This window comes from Entelurus aequoreus, linkage group LG13 (assembly GCF_033978785.1).
Source record: "Entelurus aequoreus isolate RoL-2023_Sb linkage group LG13, RoL_Eaeq_v1.1, whole genome shotgun sequence".
Taxonomy (NCBI): domain Eukaryota; kingdom Metazoa; phylum Chordata; class Actinopteri; order Syngnathiformes; family Syngnathidae; genus Entelurus; species Entelurus aequoreus.
Window position 1 is genome coordinate 35,687,306 of NC_084743.1, and position 23,832 is coordinate 35,711,137.

Below are 23,832 nucleotides of genomic sequence, written 5' to 3' on the forward strand. Positions count from 1 at the left end.
CACCTCTGGTCTAAGTGAAAATCATAACTCACCGCATCGTCTCGCTTGCCCTCTCGTCTGATAGACTCATTCAGATCTTCTTGGCTGCGGTAGCTGAAGCTCTGGATGGCCTCTGTGACGCCACGCAGGGAACTGTAGATATCCTCCGAGTTCATGTTCTCAGTATCGTACTCCATCATGCTAACGCGCACAAATACACACAAAGATACACACAGTGTCTCTTTGATCCTAACACTAACAGTTATAGCACAGCTTTGAAACGTCGTACTTCAGTGCAGGCAGAGTGAAAAAGTACTGATTTAGTGAGTTGACCTCCTTACAAAAATATAAATATAAAATATAATATGTATATAAAAATTATACAGCAGTATTTAATTTATTGACTGGAATCAAATATTTTGTTTCAGTACAAAAGGTGATTCACAAAACATTTACAAAGCGTTTTTGGCAAACAGATCAGAACGATCAGAGATTCTTATAGTTGAGGAACTTGTAGTGTTTTGTAGTTATGGTACTTATAGTAGTGTTCTTGCAGTTATAGTACTTGTAGTTCATTGTAATTGAATTACACAAAGTACTGTACTTGTAGTGTGTTGCAGTTGTATTACTTGTAGTTGTAGTACTTGTAGTAGTGTACTGTACTTGTTGTTTCTTGTAGTAATGCACCTGTAGTACTTTTAGTTTGTTGTAGTACTTGCAGTATTTTAAGAGAAAGAAAGTAAAATATGTTTGTCACAAAGAAGTAATGTGCACGAGAGAGAGAGAAACAGTTGCATTGTAGTGAAGATGGCTGTGATTGGCTCCATTACAGAGTTTGACAGTGGCAGTGAAGACTGGCCAACTTACATCGAAAGAGTTTAATTATACTGCACTACCAATGACATAAGTGAAGAAAATAAAATTAGTGTGTTGTTCAGTGTGATGCGACCTAAAACATATGGGCTGCTACGTAGCTGATTAAACCCTGAATACACAGCCAATGAGACATTCAGGCAAATTGAGGACATTTAGCAACAACATTTGAATCCAAGGTCCCTGGTCGTTGCTGAGAGGTTCAACTTCCACAAAAGAATTTAAGGACAAATTTAAAAAATTGCTGAATACTGTGCTAAATTGCACAAATTGTCAGAGCACTGTCACAAAAACATGTTGTTGTTTTTTTATTTGGATGTTTTCAACATTTGGTCTGTTGAAATAAAATGACACTAAAATGATGTACTGTTCATATCTTTGTAAGGGGGCAAACATAAAAATTCTAATAGTTTCACCACTGTGTTTACGTGTGGTTTATTGTGTTTTTCCAGATAAAATAATTAATATATGTAACATAATAAATCATGTATATTACAACATAGGGCTGGGCGATATATCGATATAGTTGATATATCGCGGGTTTGTCTCTGTGCGATATAGAAAATGACTACATCGTGATATTCGAGTATATGTTCTCACACAGTTGCTTTTAGCTGCGGGCATTACACTACAGGTGTTTCTCCCTCTTTCTTGTCTCTTCTTCTCACAGAGACTTAAACAAGTGCACCTTCTTACACACGTCACGTGTGCAACGTCACACGCTCCCGCGAAGCAGAGAGGTAGCTACATGGGTAACATTAGCTGTGATGCTAGCGGAGTGGTGCGGGTGGTAATACGAGAGAAAGAAGGTGCAAATCTGGTAACAAATGGAGGAAGAATTAATTCCCAAGAAAAACAGAAAATCCATCGTCTGGCAGTGGTTTGACTTCAAGCGGGAATATGTCAAACAATTATGCAGCAAAAGCGTTGCTACAAAAAGTAGCAGCACTGCTAATTTGTAGCATCATTTGAAAAGTCACCCGCTAGAGAATAAGGAGTGCTTGAAACTCTGCATGTCAACATCTCCGTTCGGTGCCACACCCACAAAATGCCAAAGCAACAATTTCCAGATCAACACCGTATGAAAATGGTATTTTGATATGTCATCTTAGTGACATCATGCACAAAAGTGCACTAATAGCTTGTTTTAAAATGTCTCTGACAATCTTGCACTTTCTGTTTTGGAAATGACATGAATGTTTGTGCCACTGCTTAATAAATACAGTTTTGGTAAATTGACTTAGTTGTGATTTCCCTCTCTGCATGAAAGTTTAAAATTAGCATATATTAATGCAGTATGAACAAGAATGTTTTAATGTAGACACATAGAATCATCATACTGCTGTGATTATATGCATCAAGTGTTCATTCAAGGCTAAGGCAAAATATCGCGATATATATAGTGTATCGTGACATGGCCCAAAAATATCGAGATATTAATAAAAGGCCATATCGTCCAGCCCTATTACAACATAAACCAATGTTATAGTTCTGTCTCCTTCAGTGGTTATTACAAATATACCATCAGCAAGAAACCAAGAAGCTGAAACTTAAGACAAGGAAGGGGAAGATTGGATTAGGACTTGGTCTTAAACTGTAGTAAAACTGCATTTTGTTAGGACATGGTCCTTAAAGGCCTACTGAAATGAAATTTGTTTATTTAAACAGGGATAGCAGATCTATTCTATGTGTCATACTTGATCATTTCGCGATATTGCCATATTGTTGCTGAAAGGATTTAGTATAGAACAACGACGATAAAGATCGCAACTTTTGGTATCTGATAAAAAAAAGGCTTGCCCCTACCGGAAGTAGCGTGACGTAGTCAATTGAACATATACGCAAAGTTCCCTATTGTTTACAATGATGGCCGCATGAAGTGAGAGAGATTTGGACCGAGAAAGCGACATCTTCCCCATTAATTTGAGCGAGGATGAAAGATTTGTGGATGAGTATAGTGCAAGTGAAGGACTAGTGGGGAGTGGATGCGATTCAGACAGGGAAGATGCTGTGAGAGCCGGGGGTGACCTGATATTCAGCTGGGAATGACTACAACAGTAAATAAACACAAGACATATATATACTCTATTAGCCACAACACAACCAGGCTTATATTTAATATGCCACAAATTAATCCTGCATAAAAACACCTACGTGTTTGTTATGCTAGCTCCTAGCTCCTCTGCTAGCTCCTAGCTCCATAGAACACGCCAATACAATTCAAACACCTGATCAACACACACAATCACTCAGCCCAAAAGACCGTTCACCTAACCCAAGGTTCATAAAGCTTATATATTTAAACAAAGTTACGTACGTGACGCGCACGTACGGTCAAGCGATCAAATGTTTGGAAGCCAAAGCTGCATACTCACGGTAGCACGTCTGCGTCTTTGTCATCCAAATCAAAGTAATCCTGGTAAGAGTCTGTGTTGTCCCAGTTCTCTACAGGCGTCTGTGTATCGAAGTCAAAAGTCCTCCTGGTTAGAGTCTCTGTTATCCGAGTTCTTCGATCTTGACTGCATCTTTCGGGAATGTAAACAATGAAACACCGGCTGTGTTGTGTTGCTGCTGACTTCCTTCGCAAAATACGTCCGCTTTGCACCGAGAACTTTCTTCTTTGCTTGCTCAGCTTCTTTCTCCATAATGCAATGAATATAATTGCAACAGATTCACCAACACAGATGTCCAGAATACATCCAGAATGAGATGAAAACAGCTATTTCGTATTGGCTTCAATGTGGAAGCCATACCCGTGTTCCCCGGGCTACGTCACGCGCATACGTCATCCTCAGAGGCGTTTCGAACCGGAAGTTTAGCGGCAAATTTAAAATTGCACTTTATAAGTTAACCCGGCCGTATTGGCATGTGTTGCAATGTTAAGATTTCATCATTGATATATAAACTATCAGACTGCGTGGTCGGTAGCAGTGGCTTTCAGTAGGCCTTTAAAGGCCTACTGAAATGAGATTTTCTTATTTAAACGGGGATAGCAGGTCCAATCTATGTGTCATACTTGATCATTTCGCGATATTGCCATATTTTTGCTGAAAGGATTTAGTAGAGAACATCGACGATAAAGTTCGCAACTTTTGGTCGCTGATAAAAAAGCCTTGCCTATACCGGAAGTAGCGTGACGTCACAGGTTGTGGAGCTCCTCACATCTGCACATTGTTTACAATCATGACCACCAACAGCGAGAGCGATTCGGACCGAGAAAGCGACGATTACCCCATTAATTTGAGCGAGGATGAAAGATTTGTGGATGAGGAAAGTGAGACTGAAGGATTAGAGGGCAGTGGAAGCGATTCAGATAGGGAAGATGCTGTGAGAGGCGGGTGGGACCTGATATTCAGCTGGGAATGACTAAAACAGTACATAAACACAAGACATATATATACTCTATTAGCCACAACACAACCACGCTTATATTTAATATGCCACAAATTAATCCCGCATAACAAACACCTCCCCCCTCCCGTCCATGTAACCGCCAATACAAATCAAACACCCGCAAAACACACTCAATCCCACAGCCCAAAGTACCGTTCACCTCCGCAAAGTTTATACAGCATATATATTTCCCCAAAGTCCCCAAAGTTACGTACGTGACATGCACATAGCGGCACGCACGTACGGGCAAGCGATCAAATGTTTGGAAGCCGCAGCTGCGTACTCACGGTAGCGTGTTTCCAACTCAAAGTCCTCCTGGTAAGAGTCTCTGTTGTCCCAGTTCTCCACAGGCCAATGGTAAAGCTTGACTGTCATATTTCGGGAATGTAAACAATGAAACACCGGCTACGTGTTTGTGTTGCTGCAGCCGGCCGCTAATACACCGCTTCCCACCTACAGCTTTCTTCTTTGCTGTCTTCATTGTTCATTAAACAAATTGCAAAAGATTCACCAACACAGATGACCAGAATACTGTGGAATTTTGCGATGAAAACAGACGACTTAATAGCTGGCCACAATGGTGACCCAAAATGTCCGGTACAATACGTGACGTCACGCGCAAACGTCATCATACCGAGACGTTTTCAGCAGGATATTTCGTGGGAAATTTAAAATTGCACTTTACTAATCTAACCCGGCCGTATTGGCATGTGTTGCAATGTTAAGATTTCATCATTGATATATAAACTATCAGACTGCGTGGTCGGTAGTAGTGGGTTTCAGTAGGCCTTTAAGGGGGTATTATTCTAATATTTTTCTACATTTAAACACTTCCTTGTGGTGTACATAACATGTAATGGTAGTACTTTGGTCAAAAGTTTACACAGATTGTTTTACAGACCATCTTTACGTCGCTTTCTGACTGTCATCAACATGTGCCATTTTGTGGGCGCCCTTAATTACGTGCCTCCACTTTGACTGCATTTATCCCCGTCAGCCATGTTGTGTTAAAAGCTTCCATATGGTGTCTACTGACACATACATTTAAGAATGATATGCTACTTTGTATTAAAAAGTGGCAAAAGCGGAGGATGCATGTGCACACAACAAAAAGGTAGAGAAAATGAAGGAACCTTTTGACTACACCGTTGGACTACACTAGCGGACACGCTCAAAGCCCTTTGGGTACAACTTTACCATATATATTGAGAGATCCACTGACGTCACCAATGGGAAAAACGTCACAAATAGGAATAACGTCACAAAGCACTCAGCAACAAAGGGTTGGAGTTGGGGGTTAAATCACCAAAATGATTCCCGGGCGTAGCGCCGCTGCTGCCCACTGCTCCCCAAGGGGATGGGACAAATGCAGAGGACAAATTTCACCACATCTACTTTAATCTTTAATCTTAAATGGGACAAAAAGTATAAAGTAATTAGGAAGGCAACACTGTTTTATATATCTCTCTGCCATGGTTTTGATGGCTTTTTGGTTTGTTTTTTAATTTTTGGGACTTACACAGATTACAACTAGACAAAAACAGGTACCATTGGGTAAAAACATTAGTTTCGCATAAAAGGTCCCTTTAAATTGTAGTAAAAATGTATTTCATTAGAACTTGGTCTTAAATCAGGGGTGGGCAATTAATTTTTACCGGGGGCCGCATGAGCAACCCGAGCACTGCTGGAGGGCCACACCGACAATATTTCAATTAAATTTTGCTCAAAATATTTTTGATATACCGTAAGATAGATAATAATAATATTTTCATTTAACCTAACTTATCTTTATACAAAAGCAGATGGCTTTTGATGGTTTTATTTTTAACACTTTCTTACACAACACTTCCTGATGTATATTACAATACAAAAATTTCAATTTCTGTCACTTCATCCTGCATCCTCTTTGTTGTGAACGTAGCACGCCTGTAAGGTGATTGGCGAAGAAGGAAGAAGCGTTGCTGTTGCGGAAATGAGGAGTGAGGATTGGTTTTCCTTTTGGAAAGAACGAGATAAGTTGAGCTGTATTAGTATAGGTTGCTCAATAAAAGTTTAACAAGAGCGTCAGACTTGGTGTGCACTTCTTCTGGACGCTACAATTGATGTCACAAGTGGGATGAAATGCCTCCCAGTTCGCCTTGCCATCAAACCTGGGAGTCTTCATTGAGGGCGGAATTCCCCCCGTGGCAAGCAGCGTGGCTGCACCTGTAAACGCTGTCTCTCTCTCTCTCTCTCTCTCTTTGCGGCGAGCTCCTCACGTGGCACGTACCTCCCGATGACGTAGCACACAAACAGTGCAGTATGCGCAAAGTTTTACTTCTGACACCAATTGTAGCGTCCAGAAGAAGTGCACACGAAGTCTGACGCACTTTTTAAACTTTTATTGAGCAAGCTATACTAACACAGCTCAACATATCTCGTTCCTTCCACACGCACGTCTCCTCACTTCTCATTTACGCAACTCAAGAAGACAACATCTACTTCAGCAGGTCGTTACACTATATTCTTTAAAGACAGCAACGTGTGTACCACAAATAAGCACACTGCTTTACCTTTACTTGGCAGTCCATGTCTTTTTTAAAACACGCCATTCGTCATCAACTTTTCTCTTTTTAGCGTCTCGGGGATAACCGGGCATCACTTGTCGCTGTGCGCCTTCCCTCACAGGACATACGCACATATAACACTTTTCAAAATAAAAGCAGCACAGTTGTATTGCACGCACGACAAAGATGTTTTTTTAAAATGTATTTTGTATTTGTGATTGCCGCTGCGCGCACGAGCATACGTCCGCACGGAAGTAATACAAATAAAATAACGCTTTTCAAAACAAAAGCAGCACCGTTGTATTGCACACTCGAAATAGATACTTTTTAAAATGTATTTTGTAATTTATAATTGGCCTCACGCGGGACGGACAGGGACGTACAAAGGGCCGGATGCGGCCCACGGGCCGCAGAATGCCCAGGTCTGTCTTAAATTGTAGTAAAAATGCATTTCATTAGGACTTGGTCTTAAATTGTAGTAAAAATGCATATTTCAAGCTCATCCCACATAATTACCTGGGTGAGGGAGCTCTACGCAGGACCCTGAAAGAAGGAGCAGCAGGGTTGGAGTTAGGCGGAGGAAGAGGAGTAAGGGCGGGGGGTTGCTTTGCCAGTCCGTCGACACCCCAACCCCATAACCGACTGTTGGCACAGCGCGGCCGGGAGGGAAGGACGGACAGACAGGCGAGAGAATGAAGGATGGAACAAAAAGAGGACAGCGCAAGACAAGACAAAGAGGGAAGAAAGAGAAACCACTGAAGTGTACACATGAACACATTGTAGGTAACTTGTGTAATACTACACTAGATACTAGTGATAAGTAAATGACGCCTAAGTGAGTGTACAGCACATTCACTACCTGCATTGATATTGCTCTGATACTTTAGGACAGTGGTCCCCAACAACCGGGCCGCGGCCAGGTACCGGTCCGTGGTTCGATTGGTTAATCTAATTTTTTATTTTTATTAAATCAACATAAAAAACACAAGATACACTTACAATTAGTGCACCAACCCAAAAAACTCCCTCCCCCATTTACACTAATTTGCACAAAAGGGTTGTTTCTTTCTGTAATTAATATATTTCTGGTTCCTAAATTATACATCAATATAGATCAATACAGTCTGCAGGGATATACTCCGTAAGCACACATGATTGTATTTGTTTATGACAAAATATATATATATTAAAAAATAAATAAATACACCCCCCCACCCCCCCCGGTCCGTGGGACAAATCTTCAAGCGTTGACCAGTCCGCAGTTACAAAAAGGTTGGAGACCACTGCTTTAGGAAACAAAATGATCCCACATGTCGAAATGTTTCCTTTCTCTTAGTTCCATTCAGATCAATGAAACAGTTCGGCACTCCACAGTCAGATGACATCAGTTGTATCAGTACTGTTTTTTTTTCTTAAATTGACACAGACATCAAGGCATCCAGGGACGCAGTATCACTTTGTCAGTATCGTTAGTTAGACCCATCACTAATACATAGACTACACATCAACACAACATTGTTATAGTTAACATTATGAAACACTAATAGTATCAGTGCAGTATCGATACAGCAAATAAGCGTGCCTTACACTCACTGACGCATCATTTACCTACTAATTACCTATAACGCAAAGCTGTTTTGTTCAGTTAGCTTAGCATATCTTAACGTACATTTAAATGCTTGTAGCATCTCTAAAGTACAAAAAAGTATCAAAGTGAGCGCCATATTTTTAATCTTAGAGAATGTGATCCTGGCTGGAAACAGGTAGGACCCCGCTGCTTAAAGTGTAAGAACACTCTCAAACTGAAAACTAGGAGAAGCTTCACATATTCTTGTTACAATGAAGCTGCATCTGTGTCGCTCATTCACACATCAGATGACTGACGGCGGTTGGTTACCTTGGCGAAAGTCCTCCATGTGAGCAGTTAGTTGGAGAGGTGAGTGGGCTGCTTCTACTCGGCATATGGCGAGGTGGCGTGCGACCAATCGTGTTACTTGGAGACCCCTAAAAGACAAAAAGAACATTTCCAGTGTTCTTAAAGGGGAACTAGTGTAGTATTATATTAGTATATTAAGTTAGTATATATTTAACCCTCTACAGTAACTTACAACGCTGCTGCTGCCGTTACTCGAGTTCTTTAGGTGGTTGTGCAGTAATTTGGTGGCACCGTCCTGGAAGGTCTTGGGCAGGGCTCCCAGCAGCATGGTAAACTCTGGTGTGTTGAGCTCAAACAAGGCAATCAGCACCACCTGGGCAGCCTGAAGGCAAGGACCAGTTTTTAGAAAACACTTTCAACGAGGAATCACCTTATAAGGAGTTACTCATGAGGAGTTACCCTTGTTGCGCAGTTCCAAAGGGGCCTGATCCAAAAGGTAAAAAATACATGAAAACAAATACAAGAGCACAGAGCCCCTGCAACCAGCAGCCACTACAGCGGCGCCATTTTGAAAATAAAATCTTTATTTGCATCATAAATTAAATGTTTTTGAAGATTGACAGTAATATATCAGTCCCCCCAGAATCTCGTGGGCATTTTTGCAGAGACCTGATTTTGCAACAGTTCTTCCCAAAAATGGCAGAGGGAAGAGCAGCTTTTATTTAGGTGTTTGTTGCAATAACATTGTGTGAAAAAGGCAAATTTGCAATTTTTGCTGACAAAAAAAAATTATTTGATAAATATATAATGAACAAAAAGACTGAGAAAAGCATCTTACCAAAATGGCGCACAAAAATATGCAGAATAGGCTTTATTCGGCACAACAAAGTACACATGTATTACTGCAAGGAAAAGACTAATCATGATATCTCAGCCTTTACATGAAAAAAATGTTTTAACTGTCCCAGTTAGAAATTATTTATGCTGGAGACGAGTAAACAATACAAATAGTCTCACTCTTCCTTCGTGCTGGCTTCTATAAGCAGAAGAATATTTAGCTTCAAAAGTATAAGGTTGTGAATCCTCATTTGTCCAAAAATAGCCTTTGTTGTCTGTTACCAAGTTTGCAATGATTAGAAAACACACTCGTGTTTGATTAGGAAGTAAGAACACATTTCTGTATATGTTGCCAGAAGTCAGATGTGCGCTGCTATGCTGGAAATGATTAAAATGATCAAAATACGGTAAATATTGAACATATTAGATATTGTTATGAAGGTGTCTGTGACTACATTATATATAAACTTGCAGTGTGTATATTGTACATATTACATATTGTTATGCAGGTGTCTGTTAATACATTATATATGTACTTGCAGTGTGTATATTGTACATATTACATATTGTTTTGAAGGTGTCTGTTACTACATGAAATATATGCTTGCAGTGTGTATATAAAACACATTACATATTGTTATGAAGGTGTCTGTTACTACATTATATATATACTTGCAGTGTGTATATAATACATATTACAAACCCCGTTTCCATATGAGTTGGGAAATTGTGTTGGATGTAAATATAAACGGAATACAATGATTTGCAAATCATTTTCAACCCATATCCAGTTGAATATGCTACAAAGACAACATTTATGATGTGCAAACTGATAATCTTTTTTTTTTTGCAAATCATCATTAACTTTAGAATGTGATGCCAGCAACACGTGACAAAGAAGTTGGGAAAGGTGGCAATAAATACTGATAAAGTTGAGGAATGCTCATCAAACACTTATTTGGAACATCCCACAGGTGTGCAGGCTATTTGGGAACAGGTGGGTGCCATGATTGGGTATAAAAACAGCTTCCCAAAAAATGCTCAGTCTTTCACAAGAAAGGATGGGGCAAGGTACACCCCTTTGTCCACAACTGCGTGAGCAAATAGTCAAACAGTTTAAGAACAACGTTTCTCAAAGTGCAATTGCAAGAAATTTAGGGATTTCAACATCTACGGTCCATAATATCATCAAAAGGTTGAGAGAATCTGGAGAAATCACTCCACATAAGTGGCATGGCCGGAAACCAACATTGAATGACCGTGACCTTCGATCCCTCAGACGGCACTGTATCAAAAACCGACATCAATCTCTAAAGGATATCACCACATGGGCTCAGGAACACTTCAGAAAACCACTGTCACTAAATACAGTTTGTCGCTACATCTGTAAGTGCAAGTTAAAGCTCTACTATGCAAAGCGAAAGCCATTTATCAACAACATCCAGAAATGCCGCCGGCTTCTCTGGGCCCGAGATCATCTAAGATAGACTTATGCAAAGTGGAAAAGTGTTCTGTGGTCTGACGAGTCCACATTCAAAATTGTTTTTGGAAATATTCGACATCGTGTCATCCGGACCAAAGGGGAGCGAACCATCCAGACTGTTATCGACGCAAAGTTCAAAAGCCAGGGGGTGCATTAGTGCCCAAGGCATAGGTAACTTACACATCTGTGAAGGCGCCATTAATGCTGAAAGGTACATACAGGTTTTGGAACAACATATGCTGCCATCTAAGCGTCGTCTTTTTCATGGACGCCCATGCTTATTTCAGCAAGACAATGCCAAGCCACATTCAGCACGTGTTACAACAGCGTGGCTTTGTAAAAAATGAGTGTGGGTACTTTCCTGGCCGGCCTGCAGTCCAGACCTGTCTCCCATCGAAAATGTGTGGCGCATTATGAAGCGTAAAATACGACCGCGGAGACCCCGGACTATTGAACGACTGAAGCTCTACATAAAACAAGAATGGGAAAGAATTCCAATTTTAAAGCTTCACCAATTAGCTTCCTCAGTTCCCAATCGTTTATTGAGTGTTGTTAAAAGAAAAGGTGATGTAACACAGTGGTGAACATGCCCTTTCCCAACTACTTTGGCACGTGTTGCAGCCATGAAATTCTAAGTTAATTATTATTTGCAAAAAAAAAATAAAGTTTATGAGTTTGAACATCAAATATCTTGTCTTTGTAGTGCATTCAATTGAATATGGGTTGAAAAGGATTTGCAAATCATTGTATTCCGTTCATATTTACATCTAACACAATTTCCCAACTCATGTGGAAACGGGGTTTGTACATATTGTTATGAAGGTGTCTTTTACTACATTATAGGTATACTTGCAGTGTGTAAATTGTACATATTACATTTTGTTATGAAGGTGTCTGTTACTACATTATATATACACTTGCAGTGTGTATATTGTACATATTACAGATTGTTATGAAGGTGTCTGTTACTACATGAAATATATACTTGCCATGTGTATATAAAACACATTACATATTGTTATGAAGGTGTCTGTTACTACATTATATATATACTTGCAGTGTGTATATAATACATATTACATATTGTTATGAAGGTGTCTGTTACTACATTATAGGTATACTTGCAGTGTGTAAATTGTACATATTACATATTGTTATGAAGGTGTCTGTTACTACATTATATATATATATATATACAGGTAAAATCCAGTAAATTAGAATATTTTGAAAAACTTGATTTATTTCAGTAATTGCATTCAAAAGGTGTAACTTGTACATTATATTTATTCATTGCACACAGACTGATGCATTCAAATGTTTATTTCATTTAATTTTGATGATTTGAAGTGGCAACAAATGAAAATCCAAAATTCCGTGTGTCACAAAATTAGAATATTACTTAAGGCTAATACAAAAAAGGGATTTTTAGAAATGTTGGCCAACTGAAAAGTATGAAAATGAAAAATATGAGCATGTACAATACTCAATACTTGGTTGGAGCTCCTTTTGCCTCAATTACTGCGTTAATGCGGCGTGGCATGGAGTCGATGAGTTTCTGGCACTGCTCAGGTGTTATGAGAGCCCAGGTTGCTCTGATAGTGGCCTTCAACTCTTCTGCGTTTTTGGGTCTGGCATTCTGCATCTTCCTTTTCACAATACCCCACAGATTTTCTATGGGGCTAAGGTCAGGGGAGTTGGCGGGCCAATTTAGAACAGAAATACCATGGTCCGTAAACCAGGCACGGGTAGATTTTGCGCTGTGTGCAGGCGCCAAGTCCTGTTGGAACTTGAAATCTCCATCTCCATAGAGCAGGTCAGCAGCACTTGCTGGTAGACTGCTGCGTTGACCCTGGAAAAAAGAGCTGGACTGCTGCTGAGTGGTCCAAAGTCATGTTTTCTGACGAAAGCAAATTTTGCATTTCCTTTGGAAATCGAGGTCCCAGAGTCTGGAGGAAGACAGGAGAGGCACAGGATCCACGTTGCCTGAAGTCTAGTGTAAAGTTTCCACCATCAGTGATGGTTTGGGGTGCCATGTCATCTGCTGGTGTCGGTCCACTCTGTTTCCTGAGATCCAGGGTCAACGCAGCCGTCTACCAGCAAGTTTTAGAGCACTTCATGCTTCCTGCTGCTGACCTGCTCTATGGAGATGGAGATTTCAAGTTCCAACAGGACTTGGCGCCTGCACACAGCGCAAAATCTACCCGTGCCTGGTTTACGGACCATGGTATTTCTGTTCTAAATTGGCCCGCCAACTCCCCTGACCTTAGCCCCATAGAAAATCTGTGGGGTATTGTGAAAAGGAAGATGCAGAATGCCAGACCCAAAAACGCAGAAGAGTTGAAGGCCACTATCAGAGCAACCTGGGCTCTCATAACACCTGAGCAGTGCCAGAAACTCATCGACTCCATGCCACGCCGCATTAACGCAGTAATTGAGGCAAAAGGAGCTCCAACCAAGTATTGAGTATTGTACATGCTCATATTTTTCAGTTGGCCAACATTTCTAAAAATCCCTTTTTTGTATTAGCCTTAAGTAATATTCTAATTTTGTGACACACGGAATTTTGGATTTTCATTTGTTGCCACTTCAAATCATCAAAATTAAATGAAATAAACATTTGAATGCATCAGTCTGTGTGCAATGAATAAATATAATGTACAAGTTACACCTTTTGAATGCAATTACTGAAATAAATCAAGTTTTTCAAAATATTCTAATTTACTGGCTTTTACCTGTATATATATATATATATATATATATATATATATATATATATATATATATATATATATATATATATATATATATATATATATATATATATATATATATATATATACTTGCAGTGTGAATATAAAACATATTACATATTGTTATGAAGGTGTCTGTTACTACAAAATATATATATATAATTGCAGTGTGTATATTGTACATATTACATACTGTTATGAAAGTGTCTATTACTACATTACATATGTACTTGCAGTGGGTATATAAAACATATGACATATTGTTATGAATGTGTCTGTTACTACATTATAAATATACTTGCAGTGTGTATATAAAACATATTACATATTGTTATGAAGGTGTCTGTTACTACATTATATATATATACTTGCAGTGTGTATATAAACGTTGCTAGGGAGTTTTGAAGTTGTTTTAAAGGGCTCTGAGGGCTACAAGAGTGACTCCCATTAGCCGCATCTTTCAAGCATCTTTAAAATCGTTTAAAAAAAAATAAGACATTTGTGTTTCTGTCACTCATGATTGTTAACAATAGGCAAAATTACAAAAAGTGCAGTTTTCCTTTAAAAATACTGTAAAAATTAATATGATTACAGCAGGTGCGTGTTCAATTACAGTAAGTGTGTTTAACCGTAACCTTCCTGCCACTTAATTTTACACACTATGGTTGTTGTTGTTTTTTTTACCAAGCCTTTATTCATTTTTTCTTACAATACCGCAATAATATTGTACCGTGGCCTTAATACCATGACAAATTGTACCGGGAGATTTTGATATTGTTATATCCCTAATAGTTTGTAAAGCAAACACCACCAAAGGCTGTCTATTGTTGTTTTGTGTTTTATAGTCTGATGTCTGCTCTGTCATCCACAAGTTGTAGACATTCTCGTGCACAAAGGTAATAGGCTAAAGGTTTTAAGTGTTGTACGTTCATGCCAATGTTTTAAGTTACATTTTTGGCAAATAAAAACCTCTCTGCACACACACAGACTGTTCGTGCAAGAGAAACACAGCACGAGTGGATTTTGGGCCCTGTTTCAACAACATCAACCACTTTCACTCTTCTGTCATTACAATGAATGACGCACAGGGGCACCACTGACTCCCATCACGTAATTTAAAAAAAAAAAAGTTTATTTATTTATTAAATTTTTTAAACAGGGCACTTAATGTAACTTAAATCTATATCTGCAGCCTAACAAAAAATACATGTTTTATCCCCTAGAGGGAGGAGGGGGGGGGGGTTACCCACATATGCGGTCCTCTCCAAGGTTTCTCATAGTCATTCACATTGACGTCCCACTGGGGTGAGTTTTCCTTGCCCGTATGTGGGCTCTGTACCGAGGATGTCGTTGTGGCTTGTACAGCCCTTTGAGACACTTGTGATTTAGGGCTATATAAATAAACATTGATTGATTGATTGATTGATTTGTCAGTAATGTGAATTGATGTATTTGATGTAAATAATGAAGTAAAAGAAAAAATCAATTTCAAGGCTGCTGAACACATGATTCAGGTTTCGAAACAGATCCGTACGGTTTAAAAATAAATACTTTATTTCTGAAAAACACTTGTTTTGTTTTGCATGTAATTTTCTTATTTGACACTGTTATTGAAAGAAAGATTACAAAAAATGAAAACCAGGGTAACAGTTGACGGAAGTGACATAGGCTCCGCGCGTGCGTGGACAGATCAGGTCTTCCTGAAGAAGTCGTGGAGTGACAAGCACAAAGTACAGTATAATATCGACTTGGGTGAAAAAAACAGACCAAAATAAAATAACTTGTTTACTGTTTATACAACAATATCTAGTATTAATTGCTCAATATTTTTTCCACTGGCCTCTCTGCACACACGCACACATTTTGGCACAGTTTTGACGACATAGTACATATGAACATGGCTGAAACTACTAGAAGTTCCCCAACATGGAGAATAAAACCAAAAATCAAACAGTAAGTCAACCAGCATCATCTAACAAACTGTTGTCATCCTTTAAAATTACTGTGTATTTGTTGCAGATATGTTAATGAATAGAATTGTTAATGTGGAAGAGACAAACAGAACAATGCAGTTAGTTGGTACTAACATAACCACATCCATGCAGTGCTGTGCAAATAAACCTGACTTGGCCTCAAGCTCTGGAGGTTAATGAAGAGAGGCAAGCCTTTCTCATCGTTTCATTCCTTGTGGCATCAAAACACACGTTTGGTTAGTCAACAATGCACAGCAAGTCTCACGGCGTTTTTTTTTGTTTTGTTTTGAGTTGGTTTTTTTACATACAAGGGTGTACCTAAAATCTGGACACATGCTAAAATGCATGTATTATACAGTTATTTAAAAATACATATTTACAATATATTTGTATAAATATATATGTATATATATTTGTGTTTATGTATCCATACACACACACATATACATATACAGTATATACACATACATGTATGTATATATATATATATATAAATACATATATTATTTTTATATCCAATCTATTAATGAATAATGTATGTTACTATTATCATGTTAATTTGCTATTCATTAATGAATTACGATGATAATTATATAATTATTGTAATACAATTACAGTAATTGTATGTCCAGACTTTTGGGACGCCCTGTATAGACGTATATAAAGGTAGAGCATCATACAGTTTCACGCAGTGTTGAAGATGGTGGTTAGGCACACGGCAGGCGAGGCATTTGTCTACCTGCTTACACCTTTCATCCAGGTTGCCCTCAATGGACAGTAGAGCTGCAGTACTGACCCCGCCATCTAGTTCCTCACTCACCCACTTATTTAAGGTCTGGGGAACAGTGGCAAGGCAGAATGGGCGTTACAGAAAGACACTGTAATATTACTAATATTGTAGCAATGCTTCATGAAGGCAATGCAGCGTACATCATCTTCCCTCCATATTTAAAAACGCACACAGCCACTGTATAAAATGCAGAATATTTTATGTGTTCCCCGCGCCAACGACACCCCACTGCTCTCAGTATGTGCGGAGGAGCAATCACATTAATGAGAGTTTGTGTATTATTTTGCGAGTCATGCACTTGAACACGTGAACTCCAAATACAACTAAAGGTCCATCCATCCATCCATTTTCATCCATACCGCTTGTCCCTTTCGGGGTCACGGGAGGTGCTGGAGCCTATCTCAGCTGCATTCGGGCGGAAGGCGGGGTACACCCTAGACATGTCGCCACCTCATCGTGAGTGATCAAAATGCAATAATATAATGTGTGCGTGTGTGAATTTTCGGTGAATTGATCATCAGCCTATGCCCCCCATCCCCTCGTCCGCCCCTACCCACACGCTGTACATGTGCACACCGAATGCAAACAGAACAATTACATTACAGTTGGATACGCTGCGCGTATGCACATGACGCGTCGTCTAATTTGCATAACTGGCCATAACACATGTGCGTACAAATTAATGTATGGGAAATTCTGTATTAACATTTCAATTATCAACCCAATTTACACACACGCTATTCATGTGCACGACACCGTCGTCTAATTTGCATAGATGCTATTAGAAACCCTAAGTGAGCAAAAACAAATGCTTACAAATACTGTACATATGAACTTCCACAGACAGTCCCATTATAATGTGTTAATGAGCAACTATTTGCGGTGATTCAATTGTATCCATGGCGGGCCGCCAAAAATAAATAATCATGGGAAGCGCTGTAAAAACTTTATCACCCCAATTCGCACACACGTGCACATACACGCACACACTGTACAAGTGTGCACCCCAAATGTAAAGTAGAGATCACATTACAGTCAGCTATGTTGCGCACATGCTTATGCTCGTGTTTGTGTAGATTATAGTTAAAACCCGCCTCCAAAGCTGTAAACCAAGGGAAACATCGATTTTGCTCCAATCCTGAATATGAAATACCGACAAATGAATAGTGGTCAGTGTTGTGACACCATTATGTCCATAGAGCGCAGACTTACCTTCCTGACATCAGAGCTTTTGGGTTCGGTGGTCCAGGTGATAATGCGAGACACGGCCAGGCGAGTCTCGCTGGAGTTGACAAAGTCTGTCGGGTCCATTTGCCGCGCCAAAGACTCAATGTACTTCAAAATGGCCACCTTCACCTACAGAGACATCATTATCGGTAGCTCCACGAAGAGCATCAAATATGTCTTTTTACAATACCTTCAGGTTTGGGGTCTGTGTCTGATCCACAATGAACCTCATTAAAATATTAAACTGCTGGTCAAACGGGAAAGACTCTCTGAAAAATGAAAAGCATTGAAGTCAAATGTGCACTTCTATAAGATGAAGATGAGTATTATACTGTATTAGGACCTTGTGATGTCCAAAGCTTTTTGGACTTTGGCCTGGACTGAACCAAGCAGGTCTGCACCCATCTTTTTCAGCAGCTGGGTGAGCAGGACAAACAGCCAGTCCTGCAGGTCCTCCCGGTGCACCGTGATGAAATCCACAAGAGTCTCCAGGAACATGCTGAACACCTGAAACATGGTGTGGAGGAACGCATGGCACAATATTGATTACACGGAACAGAATATTCCTGTTTATAATAGTGCAGACACTTACTCTCTGTTAGCAAATCCACAGCACAGCAGCCCATGCAACAAGAGACATTTTATTACATTACATGAATTAATTACATGACCTTTAAAATTAGTAGCAACACACATTCGTAATGTAATTTATAATTTGTTACCTTGCTGTGTGGATCCGCAAACATTCTTGTGAAAATTTCACAAAGTCTCTTCAGCTCCACTCGACTACATGACACAAAACACAAAAAAAACATTGTCAAAAATAAGATTGTATTTTCTCCTATTTAAGGGATTGTATACGGTGGGGAAAATAAGTATTTGACGCTATATGTCATGTTAATCAAAGACTGTACATTGTCTAAAGGGCCATACCAATCCATCCTTAACTTCAAGACAGCATTAGTCCATTACAGGTAGTTAATAAATAGATCATTGTTTGACAAATTTCACTTGGCTTTTCTAACATTCCACATAACAAAACAATACATGTATACAGTGGAACCTCAATTTACCAACCCCTCTATTTACAAACTTTTCGATTCACTAACATATAGATTGAGCTAATTATACATCCGTGTGTGCACCATGTCTCTGTGTTTGAACACTTCATTCAGTCAGACAAAACGCAGGGCGAGTCATTTTATTAGACACGGGGCCTTCCACTCATTTTCTGCACAGGAGACTTCGTCATCACGTCTCAACGCTTCAGCGTGTGTGCCTTTTGTGTGATTTTTCCCTTTTTGACAAGTTTTGTCCATTTTGATAGCAATACAAGTCCCAAAAAGTCAACAGACCAGCGTGGGAAAAAGGAAGGAATACCTGTAGAGTTAAAAAAATATATATATTTGTGAGGAGTACTGTACATTAAACCCGCTCGCAAGTAGGATGAAGAATTGACAAACAGGCTCCGCATTACAGAAAATGTTAATAGGGAAGAGAACATACTTTTCTGAAAAATGATGCCATAGCAGACTTCACAGGGAGGAAAAGACAACAGGTATTGTACCTCTCTTATAGAAGCAAAAGAGCACACGCCCAGCTCCGTGTGGTTGTTTTATTTTTTTTTAATGTTAATTGTTGTAGCAATATGGTTGTTAAAGGAGTATTGTGATTTTGTGAGGGCACCATAGTGGCTTCTGTGTGTGTGCACGTGTTGCCATAGCAGCGCATAGCCGACAGTGCAGCTTGGGTTTTTAGGCTTATTAATAAATAGAAAGTTGATCCATCAGCCTCTTGTTATGTTTGATATACAGTACTGTATAGCACTTTATTTTGTGTTCAAAGTGTACAAACTTTCACAAGAATATGGACTTTTGTCGAGGCTGGAACCCATTCTTCATATTTACATTGTTTCTTACGGGGACCTCTGCTTCGCATAACAAACTTTTCGATTTACGAACCCTGTTCAAGAACCAATTAAGTTTGTAAATCAAGGTTGCACTGTATATGATTCCTGCTGATGTCATATCAGATCAATATCGGTCAATACTCAGGGCTCCAACATCGGTATCATATCGAGACACCCCAAAAAATTATGGAGTATTGATGTTTATTTACAAGAAAACTTCTGGTGTTAATCATGAAAACGGACCCTTCCAAGCCCACCTCAATATCCTTTGACCCTTGAGCAGATTCTGAAGTCCCAAAAGACCCTCCTTCCGTTCGGACCAATTGGAACTGGCACAGTGGTTAAGAACCTCCGCCACGTCCTCAGTCTGGCGAAGGTAATGTGGGATGACGCCGTTTCTTGAGCCATACGAGCGCTCTGAGCAGGCACTGGATGCGTCGCTGTTGGCGTCATCATCAGAGTATATTCCTGGTGATTCGTACCGCCGCCTCATTGGCTTCCTCTGCAGGTCAATAAAAGGAGATGTTGAATATGACTCTGTACATTGTTTCTCCCACCAACAACTTGAGTTAATGTAATTTAAGTTTTTATACAATGCCAATCACAACCAACAATTCTTTGAAGCAGTGCTTTTTCTACTATAGGTTTATTGCTACAGTGCATCTGGAAAGTATGCACAGCGGGTTATTTTTTCCACATTTTGTTATGTTACAGCCTTACTACTACTTTTTTCCTCAAGATTCTACACATAATACTCAATGATGACGATGTAAGAAGTTCTTTTTAAAACAATTTTGCAAATGTATTAACAATAACAAAAATTACATTTACATAAGTATTCACATCATTTGCTCAATACTTTGTTGATGCATCTTTGGCAGAAATTACACCCTCAAGTATTTTTGAATACGATGCCACAAGCTTGGCACACCCATCTTTGGGCAGTTTCACCCATTCCTATTTGCATCACCTCTTAAGCTCTATCAGGTCGTATGAGAAGCGATGGTTTTGATTGAGGATGTCTCTGTACATTGCTGCATTCACCTTTAACCTCTATCCTGACTAGTCTCCCAGTTCCTATCACTGAAAAACATCCCCACAGCATGATGCTCCAAACACCATGCGTCACTGTAGGGATGGTGATGGCCTGGTGATGAGCTATGCCTGGTTTCCTTCAAACATGATGCGTGGCATTCACACAAAAAAGTGTGATCCTCGTCTCACCAGACCAGATAATAACATTTATCATGGTCTGAGTCTTTCAGGTACATTTTGGCAAACTTTTTTTTACTAAGGAAAGGCTTCCGTTTGACCACTATACCATATAAGCATGATAGGTGGATTGCTGCAGAGATGGTTGTCCTTCTGGAAGGTTTATAGTGTGAGTTTATTTTGATCATGCATTCAATTAGAACATGATACATCACAATTTCAACTTTCTCTTTTCAACATGTATGAAAAGGAGTAGGGAGAAGCAGAGCTCATTTAATCATACCTCTTTTCCATTACATAGCAATTGCACCACTTTTAAAGTTAAAGTTAAAGTACCAACGATTGTCACACACACACTAGGTGTTGTGAAATGTGTCCTCTACATTTGACCCATCCCTTTGATCACGCCCTGGGAGATGAGGTGAGCAGTGGGCAGCAGTGGGCAGCAGTGGGCAGCAGCGGCGCCGCGCCCGGGAATCATTTTGGTGATTTAACCCTCAATTCCAACCCTTGATGCTGAGTGCCAAGCAGGGAGGTAAGGGGTCCCATTTGTATAGTCTTTGGTATGACTCGGCCGGGGTTTGAACTCACAACCTACCGATCTCATGGTGGACACTTTAACCACTAGGTTCACTTCCTGGTCTCAATTTGTTCCCGATATACTCCATTAAAAATTTTATAAAAATAAACAATAAATAGTGAAGTAATTTGTATTTCATATAGTGAGATGAGTAAGATTATCAATAAATTCAAAGTGTTTATCATAGATCTTGTTCTTTGTAAACATTTTGAGTTTCAACAGTTTCTTAAACTGGATCATATCAGTACACTGTTTGATTTCTTTACTTGATCTATTCCATAATTTAATTCCACATACTGATATACTAAAGGTTTTAAGTGTTGTACGTGCATACAAGTATTTTAAGTTACATTTTTCTCTGAGGTTGTATTCTCCTCTTTTGTTGAGAATAATTGTTGTATGTTCTTGGGTAACAGGTTACAGTTTGCTTTGTGCATAATTTTGGCAGTTTGCAAATTTACTATATAGTTAAATTTCAGTCATTTTGATTCAATTAATAAAGGGTTTGAATGTTCTCGATATCTGACATTATGTATTATTCAAACTGACCTCTTTTGTACAACAATTAGTAACTGAATCATACTTTTGTAGTTATTTCCCCATATTTCTGCACAATAACTCAGATGTGTTGACACGAGCAAGCAGTAGAGAATATGGAGTGATTTTTTTGTTCAATACAATTTTTTCATTATTGATGTATTTCTTGCCACCTCATGTTTTATATTTTTCATATGAGATTTCCAGTTAATTTTAACATAAATTATTACACCGAAAAATTTGATTTAACTTCCTCTTTCAATCTCTATTGAAAGAGGTTCTCCTCTCGCCACAAAGAAATGCTGTAGATCTAACACAGTGACCATCGGGTTCCTGGTCACCTACCTGACTAGACTAAGATAAATGCAGCAATGTACAAAGATATTATAAATTAAGAACTTGCGCCCGCCGCGACCCCGAACAGGACAAGCGGTAGAAAATGGATGGATGGAAGGATGGAACTTGCCATCCAATCTGATAGAGCTTAAGAGCTGCAAAGACCAATAGGCAAAACTGCCCATTTGATTTTTTTAATACATTTGCAAAATTTAAAAAAACAAAAAAACCTTTTCACATTGTCATTTTGGGTATTTTGTGTGTAGAATTTTGAAGACAAATTTGGATGAATTCCATTTTAGAATAACAAAATGTGGATAAAGTAAATGTGTGCACAGCGCAGAGGCACTGTACACACTTTTTTTTTGTCTAGATAGTGTTTGTCTGCTTTGCAAACCTTTTGTGAACAACTCAAAGTTGCAAAAAAGGTTTAGGAGCACGGGTGGATAAGCAGGATCTGACTACAAACACAATACAGCAGGGAAACATTCAAACAAACGAGCACATTTTAAGCTATAAAATAGTAAAAATAAGAAGTTAACAGCAGTAAGATGTGAATGGGACAAAATGTAGAACATTAAGGCAATGGAGCACAGACACAAACAGTACATGGAAGCAAACAAGCATTACAGAGCCTTACAAAAAAAGCGGTACGGTAGTAAATGTTTCTAAGCTTAATTGTGTAGTATGATGCAAATGTGGAATTGCAGATACAGTGGTACATTGTTTTTGTACGCCCTACTTAATTTTCCTTGAACATTCCTCCAAAAAATGATCCGCTCATCGGCGTCTTCGCCAACAAGGGTGTTTAAGTAAAGGTGAAAGACATGTTAATTTATATTTTTCATTCATCTTTTATATGTATTTCAGATTATTTTCTGCATGTAAAACTATAATTATTCTCTATAAAGTCTTCATATCTTTGAGTGTCTGGAACAGATTAATTGGATTAGCGTGACTTCTTACGGAACAAACTGCATCAGTTTCCGTAAGATTTGGGTTTTGCCTGAACTTTTGGAACGTGCAGTATTACTAACAAAAACGAAGGTACCACTGCACACTGTCATCCAACAACTACCTTATTCCTGGAGTCTCCTAACAGCTGAAAATGTCAACAATGAAGAAGAGAGAAAAAAGGTTTAAATTGGAACAGAATAACAAACCACAGTCCTGACAAAGCAGAAGAGGATGTAAGATCTGACTCTAACGTTATTATCACTGAAGTATGTTTTGTATTATGTCGGTTAGCAGTAAAATCACGTATTTGTACTCACCAGAGCATCAGCAACTGCGGCCTCCACCTCAGTTCCAGTGTTAAGGACCCTCATTGCATTTACTGATGCTGAGATTCTAGCTTGGTGGATCAACCCATAGCGATCTATGTACAAAAAACACGTAAATAAAATGACATATGTGACATGAGTACATGACGACTTACCTGATTGTAAAAAAAAACATGAATAGTCACTCATATACAGGGTGGGCCAAAAGTAGATATAGACTTAAAACATACACTTGACTTATCACAATG

The 23,832-nt window shown here is 39.1% G+C and overlaps 1 protein-coding gene across 1 annotated transcript in view; it reads right to left on the reverse strand.

Moving 5' to 3' along the window:
- LOC133663358 (CLIP-associating protein 1-like) overlaps positions 1–23,832 on the reverse strand; it is a 47,085-nt gene that overhangs the window by 19,204 nt on the left and 4,049 nt on the right. The window contains exons 2-13 of the mRNA XM_062067774.1: positions 23,576–23,679; positions 23,380–23,403; positions 19,894–20,138; positions 18,450–18,513; positions 18,071–18,234; positions 17,918–17,996; positions 17,713–17,856; positions 16,450–16,545; positions 8,900–9,049; positions 8,689–8,795; positions 7,308–7,433; positions 33–180 (exon numbers count right to left, since the gene is read on the reverse strand). Coding sequence (XP_061923758.1) covers positions 33–180; positions 7,308–7,433; positions 8,689–8,795; positions 8,900–9,049; positions 16,450–16,545; positions 17,713–17,856; positions 17,918–17,996; positions 18,071–18,234; positions 18,450–18,513; positions 19,894–20,138; positions 23,380–23,403; positions 23,576–23,629 — 1,401 coding nt within the window. The 5' untranslated portion in view covers positions 23,630–23,679. The remainder of the gene's footprint in view (positions 1–32; positions 181–7,307; positions 7,434–8,688; positions 8,796–8,899; positions 9,050–16,449; positions 16,546–17,712; positions 17,857–17,917; positions 17,997–18,070; positions 18,235–18,449; positions 18,514–19,893; positions 20,139–23,379; positions 23,404–23,575; positions 23,680–23,832) is intronic.